At 37.8% G+C, this 11,173-nt stretch overlaps 1 protein-coding gene across 2 annotated transcripts in view; it reads left to right on the forward strand.

Annotated features, from left to right (window-relative positions):
* LOC134665986 (uncharacterized) overlaps positions 1–11,173 on the forward strand; it is a 43,546-nt gene that overhangs the window by 28,495 nt on the left and 3,878 nt on the right. For both annotated transcript variants that reach the window (XM_063523048.1, XM_063523046.1), the window contains 8 exons: positions 679–804; positions 1,514–1,605; positions 1,733–1,826; positions 8,970–9,126; positions 9,565–9,736; positions 10,180–10,393; positions 10,788–10,880; positions 10,984–11,131. In XM_063523048.1, coding sequence (XP_063379118.1) covers positions 679–804; positions 1,514–1,605; positions 1,733–1,826; positions 8,970–9,126; positions 9,565–9,736; positions 10,180–10,393; positions 10,788–10,880; positions 10,984–11,131 — 1,096 coding nt within the window. The remainder of the gene's footprint in view (positions 1–678; positions 805–1,513; positions 1,606–1,732; positions 1,827–8,969; positions 9,127–9,564; positions 9,737–10,179; positions 10,394–10,787; positions 10,881–10,983; positions 11,132–11,173) is intronic.

Consider the following 11,173-nt stretch of genomic DNA (forward strand, 5'->3'; position numbering starts at 1 on the left):
TGCTCTATATTTAGAACCAATGTGAAGAATTAGGTACGCTGTTTGTGAAATAAATTCGTGCGTCACAAAACTTGAGGGAGGTTGTTTATTTATTATTAACACGTGGATTAATGTAAGGTTTCTCGAAGTACTCGCTTGTATAATAAATGTGTTTTGCCGAAAGATTATTTTGGTCCGTGATCAAGAACATAGGTACCTACTTGTAGGTACCTACTAATTATAGTAGTAGGTACAAAACCTGCCTATCAATTATGGCAATATGCCTACAAGAATGTTATTGTAGCGCTTGCCGTTTACTAATGCACCGAGTGTGAATTGAAAGCAAATTTTATAAGGACCAACCTGAGCCCAACCTAATTAGGCTTTTACTAGTAGTCTAATGAAGGGGATCCTATCTCATCGCATAATAATTGATTGTCATAATGTAATGTTACGCATAAATTTCTTTTCGCATATTTTTTCTCCAGCTGAAACGGAAAATATTTTCGAAAATATTTTGCATAGGTTGTGTAGAATAGGGTAGGTTAGGTTAGGTTTGTGTTATAATTTTTCAGAAATGTTAATATTTCCAGCACAATAACAATTATGCGAAATGAGTTTTATGCGTAACATTACATTAGGACAATCAATTATTATGCAACCCAATATGGACCCCTAATGAAGTTATGTTTTCTACAGCTATGGATAACCCTGGCAGACCGGCACTTGACCGCGCGAGGCATAGACTGGCCAGTGGCGGAGCGCGCGTGCTTCCGCGGCACGGCGCAGCCCGATGACACGGAGCTCGGGGCGCAAATCATCAAGGTATCTGAGTTGTGTGCTGAACATTATCCTGACCGACATCTGCCCGCTGGTCCATAGATAGACCGGTAGTGGAGTGCGCATGCTTCCGCAACACGGTACCGCGTAGCTATAGGTATTACGTTGTTTGGTCCGCTGGCAGGCGTGGCTCACTCCATGGCGCTGTTGCCACCTATAGCGGTCATATCTGTCCTAATCGTAGCAGACGCGTTTTGTTAGAGAGTGAATCTTCTGTACCTAGTTCTATTATTTATTCTATGGCGCTGGTCCATAGACAGAAGAGTAGCGAAGCGCGCATGCTTCCGCGGTACCGTGCAGCTGTATGTACGTTGTTTGGACGTCTTGAACGTGCGGGGCATCGAAAGACCAATTGCATATATCATATACTTTCGCTGCACAGACATGATACAAGAAACACATGACACGGAGCTCGGGACTCAGGTCATCAAGGTAAGTATTTTCTCGCTCCTCGACAAATTTTACTAAAACTCAGTTAAAAGGCTACATAAACTCTTTGGCACTACGTCACATCAAATTAAGTTAGGTACGCCGCAGTAAATAGAGCGATAAAAACTCTCGTAAAACCGTTTATTTGTCGAGGAATGACAATTTGTCCGGAAATTGCACTAGAACGTTTACAGTTTATCAATATATTTAAATACGGCTGAGGTTGCAAGGGCGGTAATAAAATAAAGTCCAATTTGCTTTATAGGATTTGCACCGCACGGGTTGCTCGCTTTTCTGCGGAACGGAAGGCCGGGAGAATCAAGCTATGCTACGCCGAGTTCTGTTGGCCTACGCAAGGTAACTAGATTTTATCATTTTTGTTGTTCTCATTTTTTTCCTGTCGCAAACACGGCAAACACAGTAGTGTTAAAACGTTATTTAAACGTAAATTAAACGTTATTTTGGTAATTTTTATCTTTTACAGATGGAACAAAGACGTCGGCTACTGCCAAGGTTTCAATATGTTAGCAGCTATCATTTTAGAAGTTATGGACAAATCGGAGTCCGACTCGTTGAAGGTTGGTCACCTACTTTTGGCTGCAAGATAGCAGTTATACCTAAAAGTAACCTATAACTATGTGTAGATTAGGGACTTCAATTGAAGGTATGTTTACAAAAACAACATAACTGACTACACTGGTTGACACCTGAAACGATTAACAATGTTCTCAAAAACGTGTCAACCGCTCTAAGCAGTTATGTTGTTTTTGTAAACATCCCTTCAATTCAATTCAGCAATTTTCGTCATATGGCATAATGCATAACTCTCATCTAAGGCTATTGATAGTATGGGTTCAAAATCTTTTTGGATACCTATTTACAGTTAGATTCACTTACCGTTCTGTTCCATTTTTCACAGCAGCCATTTCGGAATATATAGCGCGAGAGTACTTTTAACAATTCAATGAGTTCTAAAGTGGAAGTTACGGCTGTTCTTCGAGATGCTCTTAATTATAGGAGACTCAAACTAAACGGACGACCAGGGTCGTAAAACTTCTCATTCACGCTCGCATGGTTGAAGGTGGGATGAGAGAGATAAATATATGATCCTAGTCGTCCGTTTGGTTTGGGTCTCCATAATTAAGAGCATCTCGAAGAACAGCCGTAACTTCCATTTTAGAACTCATATTGAATTGTTAAAAGTACTCTCGCGCTATATATTCCGAAATGGCTGCTGTATTATAACTAAGTACAGTAGCGACCAAAAGTATTTTGACAATGATAATAACTTTGGTATTGTATGAAACATATTAGTTTTTCCAAATGAATTTTTGATAATTTAATCAATGGCTTAAAAGCTTCTTGAAACACGTAAAAAGCTTAGTTTCATCGAATGAAAGTATAAACTTGGCAACAAAAAATGACAATTTACGGGTTCAAAAGTATTTTGACACGGTTCTTTTTTACAATTTTTATTCTTTATTCTTTATTCTTTATTGTATTGCAGTCATGTTCATAATTACATTAGGTGTTACAATTTGTGGATAGTAGGTACATGACACCCTGTAAGGGCATTCAATATATCTTAAGTCTAGGTATTAAATATTTAGTACATGCATGCATCTTATACTAATAGCAATAAAATCTATATTCATAGTTTTAATATTTTATATTTTATCGACGTTTATGCATTTTTCAATGTCAAGTTCATTTATAAAGCTAGTAAAATAAAATAACAAGATTATGATGATTATTAATATTAAATGTCCAGGTTAATTTATAAATAAATTCAAGTAATAAACAATATGGTCACTATTAATTAATTTAACTATTAAGTAACTTTTAGAGAATGCATGAATGTCGATAGATGTTTACAATAATATTTCAATAAAAACTTAAATAATTTAATTTGAGTAAATACATAGTATAGCAATATTATTCCAGTGTTTGATCGTTCAGAAATTCGTCTATTGTATAATATGCTTTCTCTAGAAGAAGCTTTTTAAGCGTAATTTTAAACTGTTTGTCGCTCGGTTCCTGTTTTATACTGTCAGGGAGTTTATTTGTAATTATAATACATTGGTAATAGGGCCCCTTTCTGCACATAGCTAATTTAGTATTTGGTAAGACTAGCTGATTTTTAGACCTACTATTAGTTTTACAGACTTCTCCTTTGGTTTTAAACAATTCCGAGTGGTTTCTAACAAAAAGTGCGGACTCAAGTATATATATACACGGTAACGTAAGTAATCTATGTTTTACGAAGTGCGGGCGACTGCTGTTTGGTATTCGTGTGTTTGTCAGAATACGGACGCATTTCTTTTGCATTATAAACAAATCATTTGCATCAGTGCTTGAGTACCATAAAACCACACCATATCGGAGCCACGCATACGCATATGCAAAATAAGCTGTTAGCGCAGTCTCAAAATTTGTGTTTCTTTTTAGAATATTTAGCGCATAGACAAATCGGGATAATTTAGTTTTTACATTTTGAATATGGCTTTTCCAGTTAACGCTACTATCTACCGTTATACCTAATAATTTAAATTCACTAACTTCTTCAATAGCCTGACCGTTTATTTCAAGTTTGATATCCAAGGGTTGTTTCTGTATCGGTTTGAATTGAATGATTTTAGTTTTTTTGAGATTTATCTGTAAATTGTGGTCTGTAAGCCAATTAGTTACGTCTTCTAGGGTTTTCCGTAGGTGGTCGGTACATTCCGTGCTATTTGTAGTCTTTAAAAGTAGTGACACGTCATCGGCGAACATAATACATGTTGTGTCTATTGTTTTCGGTAGGTCATTGATATATGCAATAAATAGCAGACAAGAGATTACTGATCCTTGAGGGACAGAACAGGTAGCTAGACGCATTTCCGATTTTACTGTTTTAATTTCGTTCGATTCTCTGTGGTAGTGTTCGATCTGCACTTGTTGGTACCGGTTTTGCAAGTATGATTTTAGCCACTGATATGCTAAACCCCTGATTCCCATAGCGTATAATTTATTTAGTAGGATGGGGTGGGACACCCTATCGTACGCCTTGGACATGTCCAATAGTAGCCCTACTGCGTATTGTTTCTTGTCTATTAGATTTAAAGCTGACTGTATAAATGTGTACACTGCCAAAACCGTAGAACGTTTCTTTCTGAATCCGTATTGATTGGTGTCTAATAAATTATATTTTTCAAAGAAAGAATAAATACGATTTGACATTGTTTTTTCATATATTTTCGAGATGGCCGGAAGCAATGATATAGGTCTGTATTGACTTACATCATACTTATCGCCACCCGGTTTCAAAACTGGGTTTATTATAGATAATTTAAGGGCGTCCGGAAATGTACCTTCATCATAAGATTGGTTTACTAGCCAAGCTATCGGAGTGCTTAGTTCTGAAGCGCAAAGTTTAATTAATGTCGGCGGGATTTCATCTGTGCCGTAGCTTTTTTTATTTTTCATGTTTTTTATAATATTGTGTATTTCGCGAGTAGTAGTATGATGTATAAATATGGAATTTAGCGCGGAGGTAACAGCCGGGCGCTCGGGTAGCGGGTCAGGGCGCGCGGTCGGCCTGGCCGATGCAGTCGGCGCTCGCGCCGCCGGTCGCGGCGATGACTCACCCACCGCTGCGAAGTGCTCATTGAATGCATCTGCTATTTTCTTGGGCGATTCTAAAATATTTCTTCCGAGTTTTAAAGTTATATTTTTATTTGATTTTTTTGTGTTTCTGTTTGTAACGCGCTTTATGATAGTCCACATTGACTTTGTTTTGTTTTTTGATTTTTCCATATACTTAACGTATGCATTCTTTTTCGATTGGTATATACATTTTTTTAACAGTTTTTCATATTTTTTATAATATTTATTGATTATGTCGTTTTTAGATTTATTCACGAATATTTTAAGTAGTCGTTTATTCTTGCATGATTTTTTTAAGCCTTTAGTTAACCACGTGTTTGTATGTCTAAAGCTTGATTGCAACTTTATTTTCCTTTTAGGTATATGTATATTTAAACATTCTTTTAATTTACCTATGAATGCATTGTAATTTGTATTAGTGTCGTTAGTTTTAGTTATTATTTTATCCCACTCAATGTCATTTAAAGAATTTTTGAATTGCAACATATTAATTTCACTAAAAATTCTACCCCAAGTAAACCATTGTTTGTTTTGTGATTGTGTCTTTGCACTCTTACTTGTAATTTCATACATTAAACCCTTGTGATCCGATATGCCGTGGTCTTTTACATCGATATTATAGTTTATCATGTTAGTAAATATTAAATCTATACAGGTACTTGTATTATTAACTTCTCGAGTTGGTTTATTTATTATTTGTCTAAGGTTATAGCACATCATAATATCTATTAATTTTTTTGAATACATATTATTTATATTTATATTAATGTTGAAATCACCAGTTATAATGATATTTTTATTTTGTTCACAACACCGAATTTTATTTAGTAATTTATCGAGGCAATTGAAAAATATGTCTATTTCTCGATCAGGCCTATAGATACAGACTAATATAATTTTTTCTTCAGGGATCTCTATTCCGCAACATTCCACAATACATTCTTGAGATAAAGCTGCGATGTCTGGGCGTTCTTTATACTTGATGTGTTTCTGTAGCAGAATTGCCACCCCGCCTCCTTGTCTGTGTTTACGATAGTAAGCCGCCGCGTAGTTGTATCCGCTAATTTGTATTAGATCTTTTTGTGATTCGGAAATCCATGTTTCGGACAGGCAAGCTGCATGTATATTGTTATTATTTATAAATAGATCTAATATATGGGATTTGTTTTTGATACTTTGCATATTTTGGACGTATATTAAAAATTTATTCTCGAAAGGAATGGGTTTCTTCTTGGCTTATTAGGTTTTTTTCTGCCTGTTCAGATGTGTTATGTGAGCTAGCGTGGGCTGTTACGCTTTTTTCCGTCGGTATCGTGTACTCATATCCATTCACAAACACTTTGTCCTTCCTAATGAATGGGTTGAGTCCTCTCTTTCTTGCATGTGCTGAAGTGTCCATCAATAGTTTTCGTTGTCTTAATGCTGTCGTGTCCATGAACTCTGACACTGCTAGTCCGGTGTTTTTGAAAGTATATTTATTGTCCAGTAGGTATCTTCTCATCCTTTTACTTAGTAATTCTATCTTTAGCGGTCTACGGTAGCCTCGCTTGCCAATGCGATTTATTTTCTCGATAAATCCGTTTATGTCTGTGCCTAGTATGTCGTAGAAAATGTTGCTAACACGTGCAATGATGTTGTATTTGTTTTCGTCGGGGTATTCGTTTAACCCGTAAAGGACAATGCAGTTTCCGTGCTGGGCTTCTTCTGTGTTTGGTTGGACTTTTTCTGTAATATTTTTATTTAGTTGTTCTAAGTCTGCATGTAATTTAGCATTTTCAGCCTCAAGTTTTTTTATATGTATGTTTATATTGTTTATATTTTGCTCTAATTTGTTTTTTTCTTGAAACAAGGTTGTCGAATTGCTTGATATACTTTGCTCCAAGCTGGTTATTTTTGCATTAAATTCGAGTGCTAACGCTTGTTTGATATTATTCGTAACGGAGTGTATCAATCGCTGTTCCATAGCTACCAACTCGCTTTTTATTAATTGGCTGAATTTGTTATACGAAATGAGCTCTAAATTTTGCGATGGTGATGTTATCTTAGTATCGCCCATCATATTTGTGATGTTGCTATCATCATACGACATATTGGTATCTTCCAGGGCCGCTTGTTCTTGCTGCATCCTAACAGCCGGCGATGCCGGAGTGTCGTCGTTACGCGGGCGGCGCGTGATTAACTGACACGAAGGACATTTCCAACTCGCTTGCAATTCGCTTTGGTGCTCTCTAAAGAATGCGGATGTATAGTTTGCACATCTATAATGATAGCATCTTTTACAGAGACTACAAAATAAGCGCTCCGTTCTGTCTATTTCAAGTTCGCAACCTAAACAGATCATCTTGAATGTTTCCTGATTTTATTCGAATTTAATTACACTTTATTATTAACGCCGTAAGGTCCAAAGTAGAGTGTCGAGTGACAGTGTAAATAGTTGCACCGCGCGGTAGATAAGATTAAACAGGTCGGCGCTAGGACCCTCTGCTTTAAGCAAAAGTATTTTCACTTTAACTCACTATTTCGTGGTCCGATTTAAACACTGTAAACACTATAACACAGCACATGTTCTTAGCTTTTTACATATGTAGATGTATCACAAACACACAAGGTATTTCTAGGTATTTGGATTTATTTCAATCACAGCGTAAGTAAACAAGTCTTTTTCCTTCCGCGCCGTCTACCCTCGTTTACCGTTTTTTGAGAACAGAGCCGCAGAATTTAAATATTTTGGAAGTAATTACATCTGAATACTTCTCTTAATATGCCAAACATAAAGCATATTCGAACGATTTCAAGCAAGCTGGTGCGGCTGCACTTTAGAAAGATAAGTAGCAAGCTGAGGTTTCGCAGACTTTTGGTGTATCACTGCATCTGATTTCTGTCTGGAATAAGCAGTTCAAGGCTCGAAACTGCATCACAAATAAGCATAGAAGCGGTTGTCCTCGAAAAACGACTTCTACAACTGATCGTGTAATAAAAAAGATTTCAGTAGAACACCCATGGAAGCGTAAAGTAACAATTAAAAATTAACTAAAAAAAAACTATAACGTAAAGGTTGTTGTTTTTACTATTAAACTACTCTTAATAGAGCATGGATTACATGGTCGACGCCCATTAAAAAAAATATACATATTTCAGCAAAGAATAAGGTATCCCAATTAGCATTCGCGATTCGTGACAAGTTGTGGACAAGTTCCGATTGCTCAAAAACTTTATGGAGTGACGAAAACAAGTTTAATTTAATGTCGTCGGATGGTATCAAGTATGTGCGTCGTCTAAATAACAAAAGACACGTTGTGCGATACCAGGTACCCACCCAGTCTAGCCTGGTGGCATTGGTGGCCCTAACGTAATGGCTTGGCGATATTTTTCTCACCATGGAGTCGGGGCTCTCGTACGAATTGATGGGATAATGGATCGATATGTATATGAAAATTTACTCTACACACAAATGATACCATATACAAAAGAAAATATGCCACTTCGCTGGGTTTTTCAGCATGATAACGACCTCAAACACAAATCCGGTCATGTAAAGGCTTCTTTAATGTAAAAAAATCTAGGTTTTTGAGTGGCCTAGTCAAGGTACTGATCTTAATGCTTTAGAGCTTTCATAGAAAGCGTTGGATCGTCCAGTGTGGGGTGCAGAAATAATTCAAACAATGAGGTTTTTTCCAAGGTCTTCAGTCAGAATGGGCGAACATACTATATGATCATAATACAGAAGTTAGGGGACTCTATGCCGTCTCGATTTACTGCTGTGAGGATAGCCAGAGGATATGCCATTAAATATTAATGAAATGTTTTTTTTTTAACCGTCTTGCCAGTTCAGCAAAAGCATTTCATTAAAGTGTCAAAATACTTTTGATCTACCTGTAGCGCAAATTATCAGTTTTAATTCTAAGTCTGTTGTTTAGTTTTAGTAATCTAAGTGGAAACGTAACAGATGAAAGGTGAATAAAATATAATCGTAACGGATTGATTAAATATATACCCTATTCATTAACATATTGAAAGAAGTTCGTTTGTCAAAATACTTTTGATCGCTACTGTATAACATAATAATATCTTTAAAGGTAATGATATACTTGGTGGAAGCAGTTCTTCCCGAGGGCTATTTCGCAGACGACCTCCGAGGCCTGTCGGCCGACATGGCAGCCTTCCGAGACTTGTTGAGATTGCGTTTGCCTCGGCTCGCTAACCACATGGACCACTTGCAAAGGATATCTGATGGTATGCATGGTATTGATACTAATTACCTAAAACAATTAAATATGTATTACCTAAACTAATTTTCAGTGGCAGTTAATAATCGGGTTGGCAACTGTCAAAGGTTTTTATAGCTTACTTGTCTCTAGTTTTGTTCTATAAGATTTGGATTAAAAGGCTTGCTTCGGCTGAAATAATTAATGACTGGACTGATTTTTGAAGTGAAAACTTCCTTAGTGGTGCTGTGCACTTTTTGTGATGGGAAAAAAAATTTAAACTCGCGAAAATGTTAAAAAATGGTAAACGACAGGTCACGTGCCCGACAGATTCGACAGATTGAAAATTCGTAAGACGGACACGTAACCTGATCGAAAAACTGTTACAATGTCATTGTGTTTTCACTTCTGCCGGCACTCCCGGAGTGCAACCCGTTTTTTTTATATTAGTTCAAATTTTTTCTAGGTGGAGGCGTAGAACCCCCATTGCCTGATGTCTTCACAATGCAATGGTTTCTTACCCTTTATGCCACGTGGCTACCTCGAGAATCCCTTTTGAGAATATGGGACCTCATTTTATTGGATGGAAATGAAATCCTGCTGCTCACTGCCCTGGCTATTTGGGATATGCTTCAAGAGTAAGTATGAATCACCATTAGGAATCTTGATATTTTTTTCTCTCTGATCTCTACCTAGGTAAGGCTCCGAGCTTCTGGGTGTTTTTTATTGTTTCTCTACCTATACCTACCTCTCGCGTTGAATGATGAATTGATGAAAAACGTCCAGAAGCTCGAAACTTACCTTAAATTAGGTTTACTGTAACTTGAAAAAACATAGAGATACCACAAGATATGAACACATTATATTCAAATTTAGGACAACTTTCGGGATTAGTTGCCAAGCGGATCTCAGGCTCCCGAGAGCCGTGACAAAAATCTGGGTAAACGCTAAGAAGATGAATGTATGCATTTTGTGGTCAAAGAAATTTATTTCCTCAAAAAGAAATTTAACATTTTGGCCCTGTTACTAGTACCGACTGAAACAGCCGCGACCTCATGATAAACCAACTTTTCTCCCACAGCCGCATCCTGTCAGCTCGCTCCGCGGACGAGTTCTACAGCTGCATGGGTGGCGGCGCCGGCGCCGTGTGGGAGGCTGGCGAGGCCCTGGTGGCAAGGGTAGTGGCTTTCGGCTCCGTCCCCGAGCTCCCGAGGCTGCGCAGTCTGCATAGATACAGGGTTACACCGCCCGCCCCGCCGGCGCCTCCCGTGTGTCAACCGCCTTTACATTCTGCGGTAATTATTCTTCCTTGGTGACTCCAAATATATGTACACAAATATGATTGCCACACAAAGTGACCAGTTGCATTCTAAAGGAACTTACAGTCCACTTGGCTTCTCTGATTCCCTTAGGGGCTATTCATAAATTACGTCATTTCAAATGAGGGGGGGGGGGTCTGGACATCGGATGATGGTAGCGTGACGTAGGAGGAAACGGGGTCATTCGAAGCATGAGTTTGGGATGATTTTAGGGGGGGGGGGGTCAAAAATTGACAAAAATCGATGACGTAATTTATGGACAGCCCCTTATCACAAAAAATTAAGTAGCCACTAGCTAATTCGTTTTTGCAGAAACTATAACGCCTACTGACTGTAAAATTTATAATATATTACGTACTTATTTATGCAGATGCAGTCGATGACGAAGAGAGGGCTGCGCCTGTTTTATTCAGAAGACGAGGGCGACTCAAGCGATGACGGGAATAAAATGGCGTTAGCAACGGTAATACATATACTTGTTTTCATTATTGACGTAGTACAATATCTGTAATATTCCGTAATTTATCTGAATTTGAATAGTGACTTTATTTGTTCATGGTTTGTAGGTTATTCCAAGACGAGACGACCGTTTGGGTGCTGGCGATAGACTGTCGTTGGATATCGGTGCTCTGAAAAGGCAGTACGCGAGGTTGAGGGAGCGGCAGCGACAAGCGCATGTCATCCTAGCAGCGGCTTGCGCCAGACATGCCGCAGGTATTCGATCATACAAAACATATAAAACTTATATTAGGTATA

This window comes from Cydia fagiglandana, chromosome 7, assembly GCF_963556715.1.
Source record: "Cydia fagiglandana chromosome 7, ilCydFagi1.1, whole genome shotgun sequence".
In the NCBI taxonomy this organism is placed as follows: Eukaryota; Metazoa; Arthropoda; class Insecta; order Lepidoptera; family Tortricidae; genus Cydia; species Cydia fagiglandana.